This window comes from Sarcophilus harrisii, chromosome 2 (genome assembly GCF_902635505.1).
Source record: "Sarcophilus harrisii chromosome 2, mSarHar1.11, whole genome shotgun sequence".
NCBI lineage: Eukaryota > Metazoa > Chordata > Mammalia > Dasyuromorphia > Dasyuridae > Sarcophilus > Sarcophilus harrisii.
This window is the reverse complement of record NC_045427.1, coordinates 138,553,762-138,580,851: the sequence shown is the minus strand read 5'-3', so window position 1 is coordinate 138,580,851 and position 27,090 is coordinate 138,553,762. Positions and strand designations below refer to the sequence as shown.

Genomic DNA, 27,090 nt, shown 5'->3' with positions numbered 1-27,090 from the left:
CAGTTCCAGCATTTTATAATGTTTTCTGAGAAGGTTAGGTCTACTCTGTAACTCTCCAATCAGGAAAGAAACTACTGAGAATATTCAGAAAGTGTTGAGTATTAAAAACTGAATCCATCACTGTGATAATGAAAATGCAGTTGATTAGTTTATTTGGTTGGGACATGATATTCTCTGGAATCAAACTAAGAATAGTTGCTTATGGATATTTATCTAACTCTAGATAAGGTCTACAAAATTAAGGTGAAATATCAACTGTAGCTCCAGTGTTTACTGGTTACCTGGCTCTTTCTGTAAATCTACAACTTGAGATATTTGCTATAACTGTGGTGTTTGATGAACCGTTTTCCTCTTTTACCTGTTACACTTCTTCCATCTTCTGATGTGTATATACATCATCTATTTTTTTCCTGCTTTTTCTGCTTCTCTCATGTGTCCATCCTATCTAGCTAATCAAAACCCTATTTCATGTAGTTTAAAACCGCTACCCAGGACTTCATCGTTGATTATTTGCAGTACTGATTTTTTTTCCTTCCATTGTGTCCTTCCTACTTTCAAAGCAAATGTCTCTGGCAATGTCATAAAAACTGCAAATATTTTTAATGAATTTTTTTAGTTGTTGTTGCAATCATTAAGCATCATCTCAACTGTTATACGGGGATGCAAACATAAATGATCCTGTTTCATTGATTTTTTTTTTTTTATCATTCTGGGTTCTTCACTTGATTCAACTTCCTAATCTAGGCAACTAAGTGAAAATCAATTCTTAGACATGCAGTCTACTTGCTTATTCGTTTAACAGCTGTATATTCTGAGTACTAAGAGAATAGCTTATACCTTCAAAGAAGGAGAATAGGATAAAAATATTTGATAAAGATCTAAAAATGTAAGCTTTACTTTCACAAGAATAAATAGTTTCTATTTGTAAACTATGCTTTGAGGGACTTTTGGTGGGAAGAGGAAGGACGATCAGTTAGTTTTATAGCTGAAGTGGTATAAGCTATAAAGTATTTAAGTGGCTCAGGGTAATATGAGTCCGTACAGTATTTTACCTGGTACTTACTTACAGAGAGACTAGCAAATACATAGCTGTGGGATTAATGTTGATTTTTTTTACTCAAAAGATGGATAAACAGCATGTTTAGTAGAGTTTCTGTCCTTTTTTTCCCTTTTAAGTTCAGTGTTTCTTAAAGCAGCAAAGAAAGTTACTAATATGGTAGCATCCATTAAAAATGAAATTTAAATGCCGGAAGTCAGGAAATGCAAATATAAAAGGTTTCTAACTTTACCCTGAACCCTTTATATATACCATTGTTCATTATTAGACACTTTAGCCTGTCTAAATGTATATAATCATATGCAATATGTACATATTAAAATGAGAGTTTTTGACTTCAACATTTCCTGTCTTGTCTCTAATTTATAATATTTAACAGAGTTATTTCTCTTTTCATATAGTAATTTAAAACTGCTAGTGATATGAGTCACTAACATCTGGCATTCAAATTCCAAATGACAGACTTAATTTTTAAAAATCTTTGTCTGGACTGTTTCAGATGAAGTCTATTTGGAAAGGTTCTGAGTTTGTATGCAGTCAAAAAATTAGTAGATCCAAGTCAGAAAATATGTATCTCTTTCTCAGTTTACCACTGATTTGAATTATTTTTATATAAGGTTAGCCATTTAGTTTTTAGGAATCTTTTTTCATTTGTAAAGTGGTTATAGAACTGGATGGTAGGTATTAAAGTACACTGAGAATATATGATTAAACTTGAATATTTCCCTTATTGCTATTGTGAATTAGATAGACCGGAAGTGATTTCTTTATTAGCAGTATGTATGTGCTAAACACTGTGCATATCATATATAAGATATGAATTTTTTTCTCATAGAATTGATATTCTTAAAAATAAGATAAATAGTAATTGGATAAAGTTAGATGTTTCAAAATAATCAGCCATGTTACATTATAATAACTGCACTTTTAAAATGTTTTTAGGTAAAAGCAATACATTCTAGGTAGAAATATTATGTATTAAAAGTTAGAGGCTTTTGGGTAAAACTTAACCTGCTTACTTTTTGTCATACCACTGGAGACCTTAGTCACTTGGCTGTGCATTTCTTTTGTTCTTTTGGTTTTCCTCTTCATCCTGGGCATTATCCACTTTGCTTTTACTGTTCGTTTACCCTGTAAAAGAAGACTACTAGAGGGCATACTTGGGAGGAGCTAAACCACAAAGTTCTATATACCCTGGACCCATGTATCCTCATTCCTATTGCAATTAGAGGAAAAAGCCAAACTGCATTTTTTTGTTATCTTTTAGAATATTGAACAGCCTGCCTTCTCTCTTATCTTTGCAGATTCATTGGACTTATGTTTCTGCACTTCCTACATAAAGCCAAACTTGACCTTCCCTGTTTCCAGCATGTCTAGAATGTTCTCCCTTTTTCCCTCTACATCATAGAGTTCACTCTTTATCTTTTTAGGAGTAATTCAGGCACCATCTTTCTGCTAGTGTCATCCCTTTCAGACTACCTTGTTTTTTTGTTTTGTTTTATTTTTCACTTCTTGGTGTAGATTTCTATTTATTTTATGTTTTTGCTGTATATGTGTACTTATTATTTCTCCCATTGGAATGTTACTTATACCCAGGATTTGCTACATTCCTTGTCCTTGATTCCCTAGTGACCACAGTGAGTGTCTGATAGTAGGCTATTTGATTTTTGATTCTGATTGAAGCGTAACACTGTGACTGCTGTATAACAACCCTAACAGCAATCATATCTCTGAGGAGGTAAGCCACAGTTTTCCAGTTACTAGCAGCTTTCTCACTCCTGAATATTCCTTGGCTCTAAGATCTTCCCCTTCTCTCTTGGTGAGTTCCTCCTGGAGTAACTGTTTTGAGGAAATGTCATGCTCTCATTTTTCTTCTGGCTGTGCTCCTGAGACTCTGTACTTTTCCACTATCTCACTCCTATATCTCCATTAGCTTTTCAGCTCTCAGATATGTGTTGACTTCCTCCATTTGAATGTAAGCTCCTATTTTTAATTTTCCTTGTATTTGTATTCCCCGCTTTGCACATGTTTGGCACATAGTAATCACTTAATAAAGATTTTTTGACTTGACTTCTTGTATCCATATTCACCTAGGCCAGAAGGTTTAGCATTGCTGCACTACAATATAAGTACTATATATACTATAAGTATTTTGATTTGTATTGGTTCTTCCTATTTATCATTGATTCCATGCAGCTTATCCAACTTTTTTTTTTCATTATGCCTTACTGCCTTTATTCATATTAAACATTCATTCACTTTCAATGTCACTTATTGAGATGATGATTATTCTTTTTTGAAAGAATAGAATTTCATTCTGAAGTATTTGGTGACTAATACACATTAGGAGAAGAGTATTTGATTTATAACGTCCTTACAGTCTGTGATTAATGCCTTACTTTAAGATTTCTTGGTTTGTGATGTCTTAATAAAATCAAAATCAGACTGTTTGTAGCAGAAGGAACCTTAGAAGTCATCCAGATAAACCCAATTTAACAATGAGAAAATTGGGCATATTTTGCTAATAAGATTTTTTGAAAGAGGGAAGCAGTAAAGGGAAAGAGAGAAAAAAAGAGATTAATTGTACTAAAGTGGTGGTAAGTAAAAAAAACACTTTATCTTCAAGAAATTCAGCTTTGCCTTCTTTCTGTGGGGTTGGGGCTGAACTAACAGTGTATGTAACAATGGGTACGATGAGTATTAGTCTACTTTTCATTTCCATACTTCACTCTGGGAACATTTGTAATTCATATTCTCCTTCATTGATCTCTTAAGTAGATATAATGCTTAATGTCCTTGTTGGGGAGGGAGACTCGGTGTTGGATATTAATTCTATTCACCAACACTTCCAGCTCCTTTTTAAAAACACGAGGACTATTATTATAGGAGTTGATGTTCTGTTGTGGAGATATGATGGATACACAAATAAGTAAATAACATTTTAATTTGGAGAGTGGAAAAACAGGGAAGTTTACGTAAAAGTGTTTACATCTTGCTTAAAGACTTTTTAAAGCTTTAATTCAATCTTGAAAACAGATAAGGATTCTCAGGGGTAGAGGTGAGGGAGGCTATACATTTGAAGTATTGAAATGACTTGTGCATATAAATAAAAGTAGAAGATATATTATCACCTTCAGTGAAATTACTATGCTTAGCTGGATCATAAGAGTGCATCATAACTGTGCAATGCAGTGATGTTAAAGAATCCTGAAGTCATAAAGTAGAGGTCCCCAATGTGGTAGGCAGGAGATTTTATGCTTTTGTTCATTGTCTAGTGGAGAGCCATTTAAGGCTTTTGAGCAACAAGATATAGCAAAACCTGGGCCTTATAACTATTATTTTGAAGGATAAGAGGCAGCCCTGAAGAAAGAATGGAAAAGCCAAGAATATATGGGAAGAATTGGGTAGAGAAAGAATTAAGGGTCCATGAAAATGATAGGAGAGAGGAATTTCAGAGTCATATGCAATGCTGTGATCAAAAACTTGACTGTTCCTATGGCCTTCTGGCCAGGAGTAAAGATGGATGAGTTGAAGAAACTGATGAATTGGGAATCTAGGGTGTTTAAGGGGACCTGTATACCCTGAAGTGCCAGAGTATGAGTGCAAGCATTGGAGAGCAGTCAATAGTACCTACGGTGCGTAAGAACCTGGGATAAACAGAGAAAAGCAAAAGATAGTCCCTTTCCTTAGGAAGCTCACAGTCTAAAGGATAAATTGGAAATAATTATCATAGGGAAGGCATTAGAATTAAATGGGAATAAGAAAGGCTTCTTGTAGAAGATACAACTAATTAGAACTTGACAGGGAAATCAGGAAGCAGAGATGGGGTGGTAAGACCATTCTAGGCATGAGAAACAGTAAAAATATCTGGCGTCAAGAGTTGAAATGTTTTAGGGAGATTTGATATCTGAGTAAAGGATCGATTAGAATGGGATATTTGGCGGAGAAAGCAGCCAGCAGGGTATATTGTTGTAGTCCATGCAGAAGTAGAGGATCCTCTACTAGGAGGGTGATAAGAGATGTTATGGAGGCAAAATGAAGAGTTGAGGATGACATGATAGTTAAGTTGCAAGACTGGATGACTGTGAGGAATTTAAAGTGAAGAATAAGACAGTGAGCCCATTTTTTAATTTCTTTGAAAAAGAATGATTTAGAGTCTACTAGATGATTCGATTTGGAAGTCAGGGAAAATTAGAAGGGAATGATAGATTTGGGAGATGGGAATAAAATTTCAAAAATCTGTAGTTTGATATCTCTCTGTAAGTTTCTTATCTTCAAAAGTTTTGAGTTAAGATAGGTAAACAGTATTGTATTATGTGTTGAATTCCATATTTAAATAACATTGGTTCTACCTTATAATTGTAGTAATTTTAATTCTAAGGAAGTAATATTAGACATTTTTTCCCGACTGAGTAATTTATAGAATTAAATACTCAAGTTGTCTTTAGAAGTTGATTTTTAAAAATCTTTCAACCAAATGCTCCCGTGTAATTTGACAAGCTAATTTATTTGAAGTATAGTTGACTATGTTTAAAAATGTGATCATCCTTATGTAATTAATTTTTAAAAGTAATATAAAGTACTTTTGAGTAAATATTCTTTCTGAATTTTCTGTTTTTATACAGCAGAATGGTAATTAACGCTGACAGATTTCAAGAAGCATTTTGACTTCCCCTCCTCATGTAAAGTATGCTCAGTTCCTTTCCAGTGGTGTAAGTACACAATGCTTTTCTGTAAATTTGTTTTATTTTCACTTTGCTGTGCTTCTTTAAGGAAGGGTAAAAATGGTTATTACTGATATGTGTTGTTTAATCTTAATTTAGCTAAAGAAGCATGCCTGGTCAGAAGTCTGAATAAACATTTAGATGATTTGCCTGATGAGCATGAAGTAATAATAAGCAAACTATTACTTTAGTTGCTTCTCTCATTACAGGGGATAAATTTTCAATTTTACTTGGCTTCTTTTTCCATTTCTTTTTTCACATATTTTGAATCTAAATAAATTTCTGAGTATTAGCATTTACATATTTAAGTTGGAAATCAGTTTGAATTTCTCTTCTGAAGAGTAGGTATATAAGAATTTATGTAGTAGCTTGAACATTCTATTAATTGGATGTAAAACCCTTTTAACAAGTAGTATATGAACAGTACATATGTAACATTCATGTTTTGTTTCAATTTCTTTCCAAACCACCTCAGACACATGATTTTATTCTCTGGTTTAAAGATGGAAGCCTAGTCATTCATGTAGTTGTTGGCTTTTTTTTTTTTTTTTTTTTTTTTTGACAGGAGATAAATAGGGCATCATATTAGTTGTATTATTACCCCCAGTTAATATTAAATAGGGTCCTAAGATAGAATTCTGAGAATTTTATAAAATAGCAAAAGGAAAACTTTTAGCTCATTAGAGAGCTTCTATTAGGCCATATGTTGAATCTCTTTTTGATTCCATTTTTTCACGTAAAATATCCATTATTTGCATTGGGGAGATGGTTATACAATGTAGTGAATCTTAGATAAATATTTTCCCTTTTCATTTTCAAAACTTCATGGTTTTGGCAGTGTGCCACATAAGAAAAAACTCTGGGCTTGGAATATGGTTATCAGGATTTTAATCATATGATGTCAGAGAGAGAGTTCTGGATTTGTCAACAGAAGACCACTTGATACTGTTTGTGTGACCTTGGATAAGGGTTCTTGTTGCTCTGAGCTTCATTGTATTTATCTGTAAAATGAGGTTATTGCATTGAAAAAACTTTTCAGATTACTTCCAGCCATAAATCCTAAGTAGCTATGTGATTTGGGCAAAGTTATTCATTTCTTAGGTCCAGTTTCCTCATCATTTAAAATATGAATAGGAATAGATAATCTCTTAAAATCCCATCCATCCAGAATATTATTATTCTATGAACACATGGTACACAGCAACAGTAGGATTGTGTGATGATCAACTAAGATAGATTTGGTACTTCTCCAGCAGTTCAGTGATCCAAGGCATTCCCAATAAACATTTCCTCCCCCCAATAAACTTTGGATGGAAAATGCCAATCACATCTAGAGAAAGAACTATGGAGATTGAATGTAGATCAACACATACTACTTTCACCTTTTTTTTCCTCATGTTTTTTTTTTTCCTTTTGTTCTGATTTTTCTCTTCCAACATGATTCATATGGGAATAGGTAGAAAATGAATGAACATGTGTGTATAACCCCCCAAAACAGGTTTTTACATGTAACTGGGGAAAATAATAACTTTTTTAAAAGAGCACATCCAATCAGCTCTAAAATTCTGATTCTATTCTTTGTAATTTCCTTTACAGACTTAATTCTTTTCCTTATTTCAGTTTTTTTCATATATCCAAAATTTATACACTACATTTAAATTTTAAGTATTTAGAAAATTGTAATTGTCCAGATTGTAGGCCTCCTGCAGATAAGAATTGCGTGTCCTCCTTCTTCTTGGCTTTATCCTTGACTTTCCATTTGCTCTACTATTCCATCTTCCTTCCCATTTCTACCTGTTCTTCCCTTTTCCATCTCACACTTCTCATACCTGCATTGATCAAAGACTTGAACACTTTTTACAAAGGGTAAATCCTCAGAACTCTATTCCACATGGACATCAGTGTGATTTAAAATGAATTAAGAGTAATCATATGGCCACTTAGGAATGAAAAGAAAGTTGGAAGCATTATGAAAAGAAAAGAAGAATCTGAGAAAAAAGGTACATGAAGAGAGTAGTGAATATCACTTTCCCATAAAGAAATTATCCTGATATTATATTCTGTTACTAGATTCATCAGTGCCATATATAAAACTTTTCCTAACATTATTGATAAACAGAAAGAGGACATCAACAGTATAATCCCCACGCATACAATATTCCTATTCCATCACCTGTAATTTTTCCTAATTAGTGTGATTCTTTCTTTATGGAGTTGAGGAGAGACTGCACAAATAAAGCAAAAAGAGTTAATACAAGGGCTTAGTTTCAAGTACAGTAGGACATGTTCTTACCTTGGTGCCTGACACAGAGTAGACACTTAATAAATGCTTGTTGAAAAGCTACCAAACTCAACAGAGCAAAGTCTATTTTCTATGACATATGTCAGTACCATATTCAGTGACATTTAATTCAGCTTTCTTGAAAGTGAAAGGCTATTGGGCAGCTTGGCTATGTGCACTCAGATTGCTTCTTATGAACTCAATATTATAAGTGACCTAAGTGGCTAAATAATTAGTATCAAGGTTTCAAAATCAGTGAGTTTTTTTTTTTTTTTTTTTTTTTTTGACGTATGGAGTTGAGGTGAAATTTGTTAATGCAGTGTAATTATGTACTGATAGGTAGGTTACCATCACTAGAAATGCTGTTGATATCTTTGTCCAGTATACAACCAGTGTCACGTGGCACTTGATTTGTAGTTAAGAGGAATAGGGACCTCTTGGAATGATGCAGACTTAACCATAAATTCCTTCTGCTGATCACAAACTAAAATTTATCTGTATAGTTTCTGGAAAATTACTTAGTGATTCCAGGTTTTAACTAGTTTATAAATATTCACATTCTACAAAATATTATCATTTCCTTCTGGTTTTTAGCATCATGTCATTTAAATGCCTTCATATTTTTAGTCATTAATGTTGAAAGCTACATTTGCTTTTGTAAGCTTTTTCACTCTTTCATAGGAAAACTTGGGAGAATTGGGACCTTCTTTGACATTGACATTTAAGAATGGAATTTAAATATGTTTCAGGTTAGTTCTATAATGTCAGAAATTTTTTAAAAAGTGGGCTTTGGTCATGATTATAGAGCATAGGTATGTGAATATAGTGTGAATAATAAATGTAGAAAATAGGTATTATTATGTAATCAAGTTGTAAACTAGTTGAAAGAGCACTGCCTCTAGAGTCAGAAAACCTACATTTAAATCCTAAATTATGTTTACTATTCATGTTACGTAAGGAAAGTTATTTAAGTGGTAAGTCTCAGTTTATTATTTAACTGTTAAGTGAGACAGTTGGACTATGATATCTTTAGAGGTACTTTTTAGCTCTAGATCTATGGTCGTATGACTCTAATGTTTGAATTTTTCATTTTAGTATCATAATCTGCCATCATGGGGTGTTGTTATACTTAGATTTTCCTTAGTTTTCCTAATGATATTACCATGCAACTTGTCTCTCCTTAATAATAGTGTTAGTAACTAACAGGTAAATTTGTACTTACTAAAATCTTAAAGTCTCTACTACCCCTACACCAATAACTAACTCATTGTTAGTTATTGGTCTTTTTTATATAGAAACTAATTTGTTTTGTTTTTTTGATAGATAGATGCTATCCACCTCCAGAGAAAGAAAGAAAATCAAAGTTAATATGCTTTAATATGTAAAATGACCAGAAAAGAAAAGAAAAATCAAGTAAACTTTGATTTGCTTTTTTTCTCTGGAGGTGGATAGCACTTTTCATCATGAGTCCTTTAAATTGTTTTAGATTATTGTATTGCTGAGAATAGCTAAGTCATTCACAGTTGATTTCATATAATACTGCTATTTCTGTGTACAATATTCTTCTCACTTCACTGTGCATCAATTCATTTAAATCTTCCTAAGTTTTTTTGAAGGTATCCTGCTCAACATTTTTTATAGTAAATAGAATTCCATCACAATCATGCAGTACAAGTTATTCAGCCATTCTCCAACTGATGGGCATTCCCTGAACTTCAGTTCTTTGCTGCCACCAAAAAAAAAAAAAATGCTGCTATAAATATTTTTATACATACTGGTCCTTATCCCTTTTTTAAAAAATCACTTTAGGATACAAACATAACAGTATTGCATGGTTTGATAATCCTTTGGGCATAGTTCCAAATTGTTCTCCAGTTATATCAATTCAAAATTCCCATCAACAGTGCCTTAATGTTCCAATTTTTCTATATCCCCTCCAATATTTGCTATTTTCCTTTTCCCCAAGATGAATACTCATTGACCTAAGCAGCTTATGATAAACTTAATGGCAATATGTTCTTCTCAGTAATACAAATACAAAGAAAATATCCTTTTCTGTCATATTAGTTAATCTGATAGTTTTGGGTGATACCTAGAGTTGTTTTAATTTGTATTTCTCTAATCAGTAGTGATTTAGGACATTTTTCCATATGACTGCAGATAGATTTGATTTCTTCTTATGAAAATTGCTTGTTTATGTACTTTGACCATTAATCAATTGGAGAAATTACTTGTATTCCTAAAATATACTTCAGTTCTCAATATATTTGAGAAATGAGGCCTTTATTAGAGAAGCTTGCAAAAAAAATTTTAATGTAATCAAAATTATCCCTTTTATATCCCATATTGCTCTCCATATATTTGGTCATAAGTTCTTCCCTTATTCATAGATCTAACATGTTCCCCTAATTTGCTTATGATGTCATCTTTTGTATCTAAATCATGTATCCATTCTGACCATATCTTAGTATATAGTGAGATGTTAGTCTATACCTAATGTTTTCTGAGCTGCTTTCTAGTTTTCCCAGCAATTATTTCAAGTAATAAGTTCTTGTCATAAAAGCTTGGAATTTGTGTTTATCCACATATAAAGTATTAAAAATTTATTTACATGTTTGGGTTTTGGCTTCATTTATTTATCTATAACAAGAATGAAGTTTTGTTTAAAGATAGTTGATACGATCCTATATTTGTATATTTTATAGCAGTTTGAATATTGATTTTAAAAGGTACCTTATAGATTGTCTAGTACAACTTACTTGCCCATTTTCTGACTAAGAAAGATGAAGTAGGTTTTCCAGTGGAAACTAGTTAAACAGTTAAAATAGTTTATGGAGTACAAACTATGAGTAAATAAGCATGGGTGTTTTATTGCTGGGTTTTTTAATGCATACCAGAATATAATCCTTGTTACTCAGTAGATTATTTGTATGCATTTTTTCATCTGAACTTCTGCTTCAGTCTCACTTAGATATAGCTTGATTGTGTTTCTTGAGGTCTTTATCTGATACCCTGTACTAAGAAAGCATTTTACTTTAGTATACTCATTGACCCAAGCAGCTGATGGTACTCTAAATGGTAACAGAGCCTCTCAGTAATGTTTGGTACAAAATGTATTTCCTCTGTAGCAAATCCTCTGCACCTATCCAATTGTAAGTTCAGTGGAATTCTTAATTCCTAATTAAAATCTTAGAATATTTTAATATCAGGTGGCCAACTCTTTTATTGTAAGTAAGATTGCACTATAATGTTCATTGTTACTATCCTTAAGAAACTGCTTCTAAAAGATTACTTACAGATTAGTATCCTGTATGTATATAATATATACATTATATATGTATATATAATACACATATAATATGTTGTATAACATATTATATATGTTGTAAATATATATTTATATATGTGAATGATATATGTATTATTTATATAATGTATATTATATATTATGTATATGTATGTGAATAATAAATAGTAAATTTATTACTTATGTAAATAGTAAATAGATCTATTTTCACTTATTTGTCTTTCAGTAAAAATATGATAGCAGACTTAATTGATATCAGTTTCATTCTGTAAAGTAATTCTTGATGTATTACCTCTCAGGTATATGTGAACTTTTGCATATGACAGCAAGAAGAAAGGTATCGTACAGAAATTTAGTTTTTCTTATTGTGCAAATATAAGTTTTGAGACAAAAGGATACATTAATGCAAAAAGTTGATAAATCAAACTGCAAATTATTTGACATCAAAATGATTTAGTGAATTTATTTAAAGAAACTAGAAAGAGAGAAAGAAATAGCAATAGCCTTTAAGTACACTCTCAGTAACAACTATACCTGCTCTCTGAGTGTTCGGGGTATACTGATGTCCAGGGAAGTCTAGTATCTCTGGTATGAAGATTACTAAGCCCTTTTCAGGGATGCTTTTCACTTTTGATATCCATCTGGTCACCTAACTCTCAACTGTGCTCCCCAAAAAGGGTGTATATATCCTAAGCATGTAAAGACTTCCTCTGGTGGAATGATCAGATGTGAACATTGTGTTCAATGACCATAAAAATAGTGGAGCTATGGAGTGGGTAGAGCTTGAGTAGATATTAAAGACACTAAGATCATCCACTTCATTCTGAGTCATTATCAGTTGTCTTGACTTTTGTCTTGCCACTGGACTCCAGTGACTCTTAGAAGAGAAGGCTGTTGACTTTGTGCAACTCTACCTAACAAATCTAACTTATGTGAAGCAGAAGATATACCAATGTTATTTTACCATTTTTACCTATCTCAAATCTTGTGATGACAGTCAGGCTATGAAACAACAGGTACAAATAAAGTGGGAGCAGTAATTTCAATCCTGCTCCCAGACAGCCAGGCCACAAGGTAATCATCTCAACTAAACTGAAGCAGCAATGGGATTCAGGGTATGTGAGAAATCTTTTTAAAGAACTAATACTACTCAATTTTCGAAGTGGAAGCTGGAAAAGACCACCTAAGACCACCTGATTAACCTAAGTAAGTTTCTCTAGCCTGTTTACTGTGGCAAAATGTACAAAAACTTAATTGAGAATGGTGAGTGAGAATCACTCACCATTGGCACATATAACATACACATGCATTTATGGACAACACTAAAGCCAGCAGACTTGAACATCTCTTGTTGTGAGAGAACTCAGCAGGTATCTCATCCAAGTAGTAGCCCTGAGTGAAACAAGCTTAGCAAATGAAAGCCAGTATTTTGAAGTCAGAGCTGGATACACAATTTCCAGGAGTGACCACAGTGATGGGGAGCACCATGATGCTGGCATAGGTTTCCCAATCAAAACTAATCTAGTTGCTTATATCCCAAAAAGATCTTAAAGAGGGGAAAGGGATCCATATATGCAAAAATGTTTATAGCAGCCCTTTTTGTAATGGCAAGAAACTAGAAACTGGAGTGGATGCCCATAATTTGGAGAATGGCTGAATAAATTGTGGCATATAAATGTTATGGAATGTTATTGTTCTGTATGAAACGACCGGCAGGATGACAGGCAGAGGGGCCTGGAAAGACTTACATGAACTGATACTGAGTGAAATGAGCAGATGGGAGATCATTATACACGGCAATAACAAGACTATATGAGGATTAATTCTAATGGAGATGGCTCTCTTCAACCTTGAGATAATTCAGACCAATTCCGGTTGTTCAGTAATGAAGAGAGCCATCTACACCCAGAGAGAGAACTATGGGAACTGAGTGTGGACCACAACACAGCATTTCCACTCCTTCTGTTATTGTCTGCTTGCATCTTTATTTTCCTTCTCAGATTATTTTTATCTTCTTTCTAAATCCGATTTTTCTTGTACAGCAAGATAACTGTATAAATATGTATACATATATTGTATTTAACATATTTAACATGTATTCCACTACCTGCCATCTAGGGAAGGGGGTGAGGGAAGAAAGGGAAAAGTTGGAACAAAAGGTTTTGCAAGGGTCAGTGTTGAAAAACTACCCATGCATATGTTTTGTAAATAAAAAGCTATTTAAAAAAAAAAAAAAAAACTAATGTAGTTCACATGCTTGTATGCTTCCATGACACTGCGATTGCTCCTTGCTGGAAAGTGCCATGCCCCCCATCATCAGTGGGTATGCTTTCATTAAAACGAACCCTGATGAAATCAAAGTAAATTTTAATGTAAACCTGGAGACCCTTATCATCAATGTTCTAAAAGAAGACAAGCTTATAATTCTAAGTGACTTTAATGCCAGCAGGCAGTCCTTGGGAAAAATGGAGTCAGAAACTGCAACAGCAATGGTCATTTACTATTGAAGGCTTGTGCATCTCATGATCTCCTCATCGCCAACACTGTTTTTTGTTTATCTAAAATCAACACAACTTCATGTATGCATCCTTGCAGTAAACATTGGCATTTAATAGACCATGACACTGTAAGGAAAAGAGACAGACAGGATATGAGAGTGACCAAAGTGAAGGGTGGGGCAAAGTGTAAGACCAATCATAGACTTATCCTTTCCATAGCTAAACATTCACATTCAACAAAAGGATTAGCCCCAAGAAGGGACTACCAGTGTCAATAAGAGTTTTTCCAAGCTGAAGAATAGATTTGTTTGTTACTAAGTTAGAAGGAAAGCTGAGTCAATATTCCATTTGCAACAGTCGAGCAGGCAAAAATGGGCAGCTTTCAGAGGTTTGATGTATAATCTTTCATTTTCACATTTGGGCCAGAACACTTGCAAACACGAAGATCGTCTTGGCAAAAATGATGGGGAAACTCAGAACTCCACAAGGTGTTCCACCAGTACAATTTATTCATTGTCAGCTAAAAGTCAGAGAGAATTGACTTATAATGCATTTCAGCCAGAGAGGCTTCATTAAGCACAGTCATCTATAAAAAGAAAAGTTACACATCAACTCTCCCTGTACTTTAGTCTTGGTTTGGAGCCTTTTCAAGTTAAGTAATTTACCATCAGTGTGGTAGCTGATTTTGATGTCATTTTCTTCCTCACTGAAAAGGTATTACCTACCAAACTGAAGGTCTATAGAGCTGTTGTGCTGACCTCATTATTGTATGTATGTGAAACTTGGACAATCTACCAGCACCATACCAAGAAACTGAATCACTTCTTTTTGAATTGTCTTAGAAAAATTGTATCTTCAATACAACTTGTTATCTCCTTGTTATCGCCTTGTATCTCCAACTGCTTATATTGGGCATCTCAAAACATATGTACTATCTTAAATTCAGCCTATCTAAAACTGAACTTGTCTATTTCTGCCAAATTCTTTATTTCTCACTTTCACTGTCATTATCAAGAAAATCATTAGCTACCCAGACTTGAAAGCTAAATATGTTTTTTGACTTCCTGTTCCCTCTCTCACCCATATCAACTCTGTTGCCTAGTCCTGTCATTTACATTTTTAGTTTTTGGTTGCCCTGGTACAGGCCCTCATCATCTTACTCCTAGAATTTTATAGTAGCCTATTAATTGGTTTCCCTGATTCAAACCTCTCCCTTCTCTAGTTTGTTCTTCACTAAGATATCAAAATGATTTTCCTTGCATAAGCATTTGCTCATATTCCCTTCCATATTTTCATTCAATAAACTCCAGCCTTTCTCCATTATCTTCAAAATCCAGTATAAAACCCTCAGTTTGCATTTTAAAACTTCATAACCTGTTCCCCACCTATCCTTTTAATCTTCTTGTACTTTATTTCCCTTCATATACTCTTTGAAACTGCCCTCTCTGATATTCTTTGCACAGGACCCCCATTCTCCCAGCTATGAGTGTTTTCTCTGGCTGTCTTAAATACCTAGAACTCCTTCTTTCCTCATCTCCACCTCCTAGTTTCCTTTGCTTATTACATTACCTCCTAACTAAAGTCTTGCTTTTAAAAAGAATCCTTTCCATTTTCTCTCAATGACAGAACCTCTTTCTAAGATTATCTCCAACTTATCCTGTATATATCTTACTCACACACAGTTATTTACAAATTATTTCTCCAAATAGATTTAAATAGATTTTAATAAATGTGTTTTGACTTAAAAAAAAATTCTGAAAATCCAGCTTTTGGATAGTTTATAAACATTAACTTATATAAATGTATTTTTTATATTATCTCTTCTAATGACTGGAAAGTAGATCTATTATTAAAAGAACCAAGTTGCATCAATCTTAACATTATTACATTAAATAATCAGTCAATTTAAAAAATTCAATACCTACAGTGTGCCATATACTCTGCAGGATGCTGGGATTAACCAAAAAGAAGTTAAAATTAAATGAAAGGAAGCTTTTTTAAGCTGTTCTTTGAGAATCAAGTAAAGAAACTGGTATAGTTGAGTGTGTCATCCATTCAATGGCAATGTTCCTGGGACATTTGGTCATCTTGTATTATTATTCTTGTTAATTCATTTTGGAGGGAAGAAAGGGACAACTAAGTTCTGTCTTTGAATGGTTATTACTTTGAATGACTTACCTCTGTACTCTTTGAACTGAAGTCCTCAGAGAACATCATCATGCCTTTTCCTGGATAAGCAAGAGATAAGAAGAAGAGACTCTGATAAATACTAGAGAAGAAACATTCTGAAATGTCACTTTTCCTGTTGTATTCATTCTACCCACAGTGATGAGATTTCTCGTTTAAAAAAAGTATAATTTTAGAATCCTTTTACTTCCTTTGTAGTAGTATTGTATTTAGAAGATTAAACTGATTTTAGAAGCAGACCAGCAAAAGAGCATTTATTAAACACATATATGCAGAAGCAAAAAAAAAAGCTAGTCCCTGCATTCAAGAAGATTACATTCTAATAAGGGAAGGCAACACACAGCCAGAAACTGAAAAAAGGTAGAAGGAATAGAAGGCATCCATATCTGAGCATGCTAACCTGGTCTAGAGTATGAAATAAAGGAAAGAAGGAAGTGGGGTAGGGGGGCCACAGAAGAAAATAGGTTGAAATAATAGAATCACTTCATGGCATATATATGATCATGATAATAGATAAAAGAACATGAGATATTTGACTCTCATTTTGCTTTTTTTCCTTGAATATGCAAATTAAGCCATTTCTAATCATGTGAAAAAATACTCTAAATCACTGTTGATTAGAGATATGTAAATTAAAAGAACTCGGAAGTACCACTATATACTTCTCAGATTGACTAAAATGACAGGAAAAGATAATGATAAATGTTGGGTGGATGTGGAAAACTAAAATGCTAATAACTACATTGGTGGAGTTGTGAACTGATCCAACCATTCTGGAGAGCAATTTGGAACTATGTCCAAACTGCTATCAAACTATGCATACCCTTTGATCCAGCAATGTCTCTACTGGGCCTTGTATCCCAAAGAGATCATTAAAAATGGAAAAAACCCGTATGTGCAGAAATGTTTGTAGCAGCTCTTTTTGTAGTGGTAAGAAGCTGCCCATCAGTTTGATAATGGCTGAATAAGTTATGGTACATGTGTGTAATGAAATATTATTGTTCTGTAAGAAACAATCAGCAGGATGATTTTAGAAAGGCCTGGAGAGACTTAGATGAACTGATGCTAAGTGAAGTGAGTAGAACCCAGAGAACATTGTCTACAATAACAAGATTATATAATGTTCAACTCTGATATATGGGGTTCTTTCCAACAATGAAGTGATTCAAGCCAATTCCAATAGATTTGTAATGGGGAGAGCCTTCTGGATACAGAAGAAGGACTATAGGTACTGAATGTGGATCACAACATGGTATTTTCACCTATTTTTTTTTGTTGTTGTTGTTTGCTTGCTTTCTTTTTTTTTTCTAATTTTTTTCTTTTTTGATCTGATTTCTCTTATGCAGCATGATAAATGTAAAACATAACAGAAGAATTGCACATGTTTTATCTATATTGTATTATTTGCTGTCTATGGGGAATAGGAAAAGGGAAAGGAGAAAAAAATTTGGAACACAAAGTTTTGCAATGGTGAATGCTGAAAATTATCTTTGCATGTATTTTGAAAATAAAAAGCTATTAAAATTTTTTCAAAGAAATTTTAGACACATTTAAAGTAGTTTAAATGACACTTTTTAACACTTCTGACCAAGATTTTTTTATATGTATTTACAGTACCAACAACCTTAGAATTCAAATAATTGTGAGTGAACATCTAAAAAAAAGATACAGAATTCAAATAGTTAGCACTGCAGAGAATCAACCAAGGCATATAGTTTATTTTTATTTACTTTTTATAGCTTTTTATTGACAGAACATATGCCTGGATAATTTTTTATAACATTATCCCTTGCGCTCATTTCTGTTCTGACTTTTCCCTTCCCTCCCTCTACCCCCTCCCCTAGGTGGCAAGCAGTTTTATACATGTTAAATATGTTACAGTATATCCTAGATACAATGTATGTGTTCAGAACCGACCAGTTCTCTTATTGCACAGGGAGAATTGGATTCAGAAGGTAAAAATAACCTGGGGGAAAAAAATGCAACATTTCCCAGTGTTCCTTCTCTGGGTGTAGCTGCTTCCGTTCATCATTGATCAATTGGAACTGAGTTAGATCTTCTCTTTGTTGAAAATATCCACTTCCATCAGAACACATCCTCATACAGTATCGTTGTTGACGTATTTAATGATTTCCTGGTTCTGCTTATTTCACTCAGCATCAGTTCTTGCAAGTCTCTCCAGTCCTCTCTGTATTCATCCTGCTGGTCATTTCTTACAGAAGAATAATATTCCATAACATTCATATACCACAATTTACCCAACCATTCTCCAATTGATGTAAGGCATATAGTTTAAAAGGAAAAACAAAAAATATGGAATCCTAGCTGTCTTGACAATTACTCAAAGATTAGAGAAGTGGTCAGAATTGAAGAAGAAACCAGGTCATTTCTTCCGCCAAAGATCACAGATTCAAACCACAGACAAGTAAGCAACCAAAAATAGGAACTATGGAACAGGGAGTTGTCATTAACTAAAAGAAACAATTGTGGAGCATAAGACAGTTGTGGCATTAATCCCTTTCAACCTGGAGAAGAGACCTGAGAGCTAGTGCCATGGAGCAGAAGAGGGCACTTGTGATGACCACGTATTTTAAAATCAGCTGGAGTCAGGAATTCAGGTTAAGGAAAAATCTTCAATCTTTATTCTCAGTAGAGGTGAAGAAGGATCGGAGGTAAAGGGGAATTTGTAATAGCAATGTATGCAGCTGAGTCAAGAAGCCAGAAGCCACCAGACCAGAAGCCAGCCAGTCGTCTCTCCCCACCTCTCTTCCTGCCCCTCTGCCTCCACCCACCAAAATCGTCATTTCCTATACAACACATCAGGACTTGCACAAAGAGTGGGCAGGGGCCATTCTTTATCCAAGCATGTATATTAATAGAGTGTGGTCCAATTACTATTCAGCCTCACGTGCTTGGGACTTCAATGCAGCAACTCAAGCTTCAGCCTATTACAGGCACTGTCTTCCTGATAAGGTACAAAGAGCCAGGTCAACCAAAGTTAGCAAGTGATCCTGCCACAAGTGACCATAGCTAAACCCTGAGAAAAAGTTCCACTTTAGAATTTTCAGGTAAGGTGAAGGAACGAATGAACAAAACCCCCAAAAGGAACCATAATGATGGTGTCCCCTGGGATGACCAAGATATTAACTGAAAAGAAGAAAATAAGTCCAAATCACCTACAAATAAAAGTCTCCACGCAAATCTCTTAGCTAGAGGACCAATTAGAATTTCAAAAAGAAAAGATGAAAAAGCTTCCATTTCCTGCTGTTCCTTTTTCCTGCCTAATCTCCACCTTTTGAGGAAAGAAAAGTACTTAAGCAAGGGCTATCATCTGACCATTTATTTGTCTGTGTCTCTCCCCTATCATACTAAACTTCATTCTGTGTGAGTGTGCACATGCATGTATATCTTCCTGACCTCCTTTTTTTCTTAGTTTTTATTTTCCCAAATAACATGTAAAAAAAAAAAAAAACCAACTTTTTCAGTTATATATGTATATTCATTTCTTTCTTATATGTTTCCATATGTATTATGTTGGGAGAAAAAAAATAAGAACAAATGGGAAAAACCACAAGAGGAAAAAAAAGCAGAAAAAATGATCATAGCAGGTATATCTAATTTGCATTCAGTTTCCATAGTTCTTCTGGAGGTGGATAGCATTTTTTATCTAAAGTTTATTGGGATTGCCTCGATCACTGAACCATTGGGAAGAACCAAGAATATATCATAGTTGATCATCACATAATTTTGCTGTTATTGTATACAATGTTTTCTTGCTTCTGCTTGTTTTGTTCAGTGTCAGTTCATGTAAATCTTTCCAGACTTGCCTAAAATCAGTCTGTTTATCATTTTTTTTTACTGGAACAGTAACGTTCCATTATTTTCATATACCATAATTTAGTCATTTCCCAGTTGATGGGCATCTACTCATTCTTTGACACCACAAAAAGAGCTGCTGCAAACATTTTTATACATATGAGTCCTTTTTCTTCTCTTATGATTTCTTTGGGATATAGACCCAATAGTGGCACTGCTGGATCAAATGGTATGCAGAGTTTTTTAGCCCTTTGAGCATAGTTCTAAAATGCTCTTCAGAATGATTGGATCATTTCACAACTCCACCAACAATGCATTAGAGTCCCAGTTTTCCCACATTCCTCCTGTAATCTCAGCTAATGTCAGAGGTATGAAGTGGTAACTCAACAGTTGTCTTAGTTTGCATTTCTCTATAATCTGTCATAATTTAGAGCATTTTTTCACATTACTGTAGATGGCTTTTAATTTTGTCTAAAAATTTTGTTTATATCCTTTGACCATTTGTCAATTTGAGAATGATTGTATTCTTATAAATTTGAGTCAGTTCTCCATAAACTTAGAAATAAGGCCATTATCAAAAACACTGTGTAAAAATTATTTTCCACCTTTCTGCTTCCTTTCTAACTGTGGCTGTATTGGTTTTGTTTGTGCAAAAACCTTTTTAATTTAATGTAGTCAAGATTATCCATTTTGCATTTCATAATGTTATCTTGGTTTTTTTTTTTAACACAAATTCCTCCCTTCTCCAAAGACCTTTAGGTATATACTATCCTTTGCTTTCCTAATTTGTAGTATAACCCTTTACATCTAAATCATCTACCCCTTTTGACCTTATTTTGGTATAGGAATGAGGTGTAGTTCTATCTTGATTTTCTGACATTGTTTATTGTGTCATGTGTATCTAACCTCTTCTACTTTACTTTTTTTTTTTTTTTTTTTTTTTTTGCTGTTACCAAATAGTTTTGATGACTGCTCCTTTATAAGAGTTTTATATCTGGTACTGCTAGGCCACCATCCTTTGCATTTTTTATTTCTCCATGAGGTCCTTTGATATTCTTGACCTTTTCTTTTTCCAGAGGAATTTAATTGCTATTTTTTCTAGCTCTGTAAATTAATTTTTTTGACAGTTTGGTATGGCACTGAACAAGTAGACTAATTTAGGTAGAATTGCCACTTTTATTATATTAGCTCAGACCACCTACAAGCAATTGATACTTTTCCAATTATTTACATCCATTATTTGTATGAAAACTGTTTTGTAATTGTGCTCCTATAGTTCTTGGATTTGACTTGGCAGGTAGAGATCCAAATATTTTATTTTGTCTACAGTTATTTTAAATGGAATTTCTCTTTTTATCTTTTGCTGCTGTGCTTTGTTAGTAACATATAGAAATCCTGGTGATTTTTGTGGGTTTTAATCCCCTTTTCTTCAGAAGATTATAGTCTGTTATTTCCTTTCTATAATTTTATTTCCCTATCTACCAGTTTCTTCTGTCCAATCTAAAAATACTCTCCAACTTAAATTTTTAATGGTATGGCTTTTTCAAGTTTAGCTGAGATGAGAGAGTATAATATGATAATATGTTATAGGATGATAAGTAGTAGAGATGATTAGGTTAAAGTGAGGGATTTTTTAATGCATATTCATACTATTTATCATTTTTAAAACACATCATTTGATCTTACCATCATCAAGTTAATCAATAAAAATTATTTCAAAATTCATCCTAAATTCACCAATAAAAGGTCCCCTTGGCCTACCACTTCCACTATCATCCTATACATCCTAGCTCTCTTTGTTTGCCTGTATCTCACTTTCTTTCTCCCCCATCTCAAGTAAACTTTTAAAAGTTTTCTATTCTTGGTACTATTATCTTACTCTCCAAACCCTCTGTAATCTGGCATCCAGCTGTATCATTCAGCTGAAACTGTTCTCCAAAGTTACTAACGTTTATATAATTACCAAATCTAATTGACCTAAATTCTGATCCTCTAAACATTTCTTACCTTTGATACTCTTGAACACCTCATATTGGATACTTTCCTTTGTTGAAGTTTTTGTGATGATGCTTTCTCTTGGGTCTCAGCACAGGGATTTTTGTTGTTACTTTTCTTTGTACTTTTGGCACTTAGCATAATGACTGGCAAGTCAGCAGATAATAAATGCTTAATAAGTGAATAATTGAATATTTTCTTTTTCTGTACAGCCTCCTTTTTGAATTCGTTTCAGGAGGGGGAGTATATAGGGATATAGGGATCCCCTTATGCAAAGGCATAAAGGCTGAAAATAAAATGCTCTCTAAGCAAAAGCTAGCTGGTCAGATTGACTAGGCTGGAGTGTATTTGAGGTAAATACTTACTAAAAAATAGGTATAGTGGTCACAGCCAATTGAAATTTTCAACCCCTGATTCAGAAATCTTATTATCCATATAAGTAATCCCAAACCCTACCCTGTTGACCACTGTGTTGTATAGTGAGTGAGGCCTACTGCTTAACTGAAAAGGCACAGCATTAGAGAGGAACACTGTTCCGATTCAGAATCAGTTCATTTTCCATTGAGGAGAAGATACTTTATTTCTCTCTAGGGCAGGAGAAAAGAACATTGTGCTGCTTGGGTTTTCCTATTGAAACCAGTGTTCTGGAGAAGCCACCATGGAGTAGAAAAAAGTGCCAGATTCTAAGGACCCTCATTGGAACATTTTTTAAATTAACTTAAGGAAATATAATCCCAGTTTGGCTTGGCATAATACATTTTTATAAAGTCCAGTAGACTTAGGAACTGAGGGAATTTCATTTTTGGGAAAAAGAACCTGAAGCAGAAAACTAAGAATCAGAACGTACATATATGAATATTCTTCATGAAATAAATATAAAATTTTAACATGAGCCAATTTACATGCCAGTAATTCTGTTGTAATCTTTCTACAGTTAGGAAGCAGGGGGTATTTTATAATATTTAGACAATAGACTTTGCTGCACTACTAGAATTTTAAATGTATGCAGAGCCAAGATGGTGGAATAAAAACAGGAACTTGTCCAACCTCTCCCCCAAACTGATCCAAATTTCTTTAAATAATGACACTAACCACCAAAAAGACGGATTAGAACATTTTCCAGCTTAAAAGGTCTGTGGAACCAAGGTGGGAGTCCATCTTGCAATATAGGTGCAGACCACACCAGCTCAGTGTCAGCCCAGCCTTGGACTGAACCCAGGTCGATCTCTGAATCAGCAGTAGTACTGGTGGCTTCCAGACTTCTCAGCTCAGAGATACCAAAGAGGACTTGGAAGGTCAACAGAAAAGGTCTGTAGAACGAGCATGTGAGCCCAGTACATCCTCAGCCCTAGACCCAACTCCTGGCAGGATCTCTGAATCAGCAGCAATGCTCAAGGTTTCTGAACTTCTCGGCTCAAGGACTCAGAAGATCACTGGAGAGAGTCTGTGGCAACAGGGTGGGAATCCATTGTGTAGTCCCAGCACAAAGTGAGCTAGTGCTGCTGCAGCCCCAGCCCCACCCCCATCAGCAAAGCAGGGCTCTGTTGCTTTAGTACAATAAATTTTACAGCTTAGTGAGGCAGGCTAACCTCTAATAGCTCCAGGACAGAAAAGAATGCTTTTCATTAGGTTCCTAGAAGGCTTGCAGAAAATAACTGCAAAAACCCCTGAACCTCAGAACAGTGTACCCTCCCTCCTAGAAACAGAGTCCTACTTTAACAAAGAGTTAAAAGCTGAGTAATAAGCTGGGGAAATGAGCAGGTAACAGAAAAAGTTTCTGACTATTGAAAGTAATTATGGTGATAAGGAGGATCAAAATATACACCCAGAAGATGATGACAAAGTCAAAGCTCCTACATCCAAAGCCTCCAAGAAACATAAAACTTAGACTTAGTCAGGGAAGAGCCCAAAAGGGATTTTGAAAATCAAGTAAGAGATAAAGGGAAAAGAATTGAGAGTAGTGGTGTAAAAGGAAATACAAAAAGCTAATGAGGAGAAAAATGCCTTAAAAAGCAAAATTAGCCAATTGAGGAAGAAGGGGAAAAAAGCTCACTGTGGAAAATAATTCCTTAAAAATAGAATTGAGCAATGAAGGTGGCCTAGCTGTACCAGATCTAAAATTATATTATAAGGCAGCGGTTACTAAAACTATCTGGTATTGGCTAAGAAATAGACTAGTTGATCAATGGAATAGGTTAGGTTAAAAGGACAAAACAAAATAACTTTTTATCTAGTGTTTGAAAACCCAAAAGACCCCAGTTTTGGGATAAGGGATATTTGACAAAATTGCTGGAAAATTGGAAATTAGTATGGCAGAAACTAGGAAGACCCCCTTAACACCGAACCAAGATAAGGTCAAAATGGGTTCATGATCGGCATAAAAATGAGATCATAAATAATTGGAAGAATAGGATAGTTTCCTCTAGACCTGTAAGGAAAAGAATTTGGACCAAAGAAGTAGAGGCACTATTGACTACACAATTGAAAATTTTGATTATATCAAATTGAAAAGTTTTGTAAAACAAAACTAATGAAAGATTAAAAACAATAAAGGAAAACATTTTTCAAAAGGTTCTGATAAAGGACCCAATTCCAAAATATATGAAATGACTCTAATTTATAAAATCGCCATTCTCCAATTGATAGTCAAAGGACAATTTCGATGATAAAATTAAACTATTGCTACTCATATGAAAAAGTGTTCCAAATACTATTGATCAAGAAACAAAATTAAGAAACTCTGAGATACCATATCCTCGTTGCCCAGAATGACAGGAAAGATAATCAGAATGTTGGAGGATGGGGAAAACAGGGACACTGATTTTTGGTGGAATTGTGAAACCCCCTTTGGAAGCAATTTGGAACATGCCCAAAAAGTTATCAAACTTGCATACCCTTTGATCCAAAGTGTCTCTTTCTACTTATACCCCAAAGAGATTCTAAAAAGGGAAAGGGACCTGTTCCAAATGTTTGTGGACCCTGTTTGTAGTGGCTAAAGTGGAAAATGAATGGATGCCCATCTTGGAGAATGGTTTAAAATTGTGGTATTGAATGTTATGGAATATTATTTTCTGTAAGAAATGACCGAGGGCAATACAGAGGATTGAGACCATGAACTAATTAGGCAAAGGGAACCAAAATCTTTATATAACAACGATACTGTATGAGGATGTATTCTGATGGAAGTAATTTCTTCAACAAAAAGATCTAACATTTCAATTATCAAGGATGGAAAACAGCTAAACCCAAAGAAAGAACACTAGGAAATGTGCTCTTGCATTTTGGTTCTTCTTCCCATTATTTATACCCTAAAATCCAATTTCCGGGCCAAAAGAAAACTGTTGATTCTGACACATATTTGTTCCAAGATCTCTTAATCATTTCATGTATGGACTCTTGCCATCTTGGGGGAGGGTGGAAGGAGGGAAAAAAAGGAACAGAAGGAGTGCAAAGGATAATTTTAAAAAATTACCTGGCTGGGTTCTGTAATAAAGTTATTTTAATAAAAAAGAATTGAGCAAATGGAAGCTAGTGATTTTGTGAGAAATCAAGATACAATAAAACCAAAAAATAGGGAAAAAAATGTGAAATATCTCACTGGAAAAACAACTAACCTAAAAAATAGATCCAGGAGAGAGAATTTTAAAATTATTGGTCTATCTAAAAATCATGATCAAAAAAAAAAAAAGATCCTGGACATAATCTTTCAGGAAATTATCAAGGAAAATTGTCCTGATATTTTAGAACCAGAGAGTAAAATAGAAATTGAAAGAATCTATTGATCATCTTCTGAAAGAGATCCCCAAATGAAAACTCCCAGGAATATTATAGCCAAATTCCAGAACATGGCTGGTCAAGGAGAAAATATTGTAAATATTTGCAAAAATATTATAAAATATTACATCCAGAAAGAAATAATTCAAGTATAGTGGGGCCAAGGACAACACAAGATTTAGCAGCTTCAACATTAAAAGACAGGCAGGTTTAGAATGTGATATTCCAGAGAGCAATGGAGCTAAAAATTACAATTAGAATCATCAAAAAAAAAAAAAAAAAAATAAGAACCATGTACAATGATCAAAAGATATGATCTGTGTCCAAAGGGCTACGCATTCATGCATATCCTTTGCCCTACCAATACCACTACTAGGTGTGCATACCAAAAGAGATGATGGGAGATGGGGAAGAGAGAAGGAAAATGACTTATATATACAAAAATTATAGCATCTCTCTTCTGAGGACAAAAAAATTGAAAAGTGAGGGGATACCTGTCAATTAGGGAATGGCTCAATAAACTGCGGTATGTGTTTGTGAGTATTATTGTTCTATGGGAGATGATGAGCAGGATGCTCTCAGAAAAAAAAAATCTGGAATCATGGAACCTCTATGAACCCAAACAAAGTGAAATGTATATAAAGTAATATGACCAACTATAAATGACTTTGCTATTATTCTCAGTAGTGCAATCATCCCTGACTACTCTGAAGGACTTATGATGAAAAATTCTAACTATACCCAGATAAGGAACTGATTGTGAATGAATATAGATTAAAGCAGTCTCTCTTTCTCTGTCTCTCTTTTTATTTTTAACTTGATTTTTCTTGAGGGTATTTATTTTCATTAATGTGGGAGATCTGTGTTTCGTTTCTTAATTATGGGTGGGGATAAGGGAAAAAAACCTAGAATTAAAAAAAAATTAAATTTTGTTTGGAATATACTGGGGGAAATATTAAAATAAAAAAGAAATCAAAAGAAAGAATCTCTACTTAATGCAGTATATGTTGCCTAGTCTATATTTTGCATGTATACAGAAAAAAGAATACACACACACATCCATATCCAATAATGGTTCAAGGAAACTTTTGCTATGGAAGTAATTTCCAAAGAGCTAGAAATACTCTTTTTCCCACTCTCTTTCTTGTTCTTAGAAGCTCCATTTTTTTTTTAACCTTTATAAAAATAACGAACAAGGCATAAAAGAAGAGTATATTTAAGAATCTACGCAATGGATTGGAAGACAAGACATAATAAGCTGCTTATGTCTCATAGTCTTTCTTTAATGTTTCTGTATTGGTTGTTTTTATGTATTGTGAATCACATTGTTTAGAGTCTTTTTTTCTTCATAAATGAAGTTTTTGTTATAAATCCAAGTTATTATTCTTTTCATCCAGAATTACAAATTAAAAGTTGAAAAAGGTCTCTGAGGCATAAAATCATTCTCTGGG

General features: G+C 33.9%; 1 protein-coding gene across 9 annotated transcripts in view; it reads left to right on the top strand.

Annotated features, from left to right (window-relative positions):
- HMBOX1 (homeobox containing 1) overlaps positions 1-27,090 on the top strand; it is a 256,421-nt gene that overhangs the window by 83,926 nt on the left and 145,405 nt on the right. For 6 of the 9 annotated variants that reach the window (XM_031950922.1, XM_031950921.1, XM_031950919.1 and 3 more), the window contains exon 2: positions 5,683-5,769. In XM_031950922.1, coding sequence (XP_031806782.1) covers positions 5,747-5,769 — 23 coding nt within the window. In that variant the 5' untranslated portion in view covers positions 5,683-5,746. Of the gene's footprint in view, positions 1-5,682; positions 5,770-8,743; positions 8,812-11,668; positions 11,707-27,090 lie in introns of all 9 variants that reach the window. The other 3 variants (XM_031950924.1, XM_031950923.1, XM_031950920.1) reach the window with 3 other exon arrangements.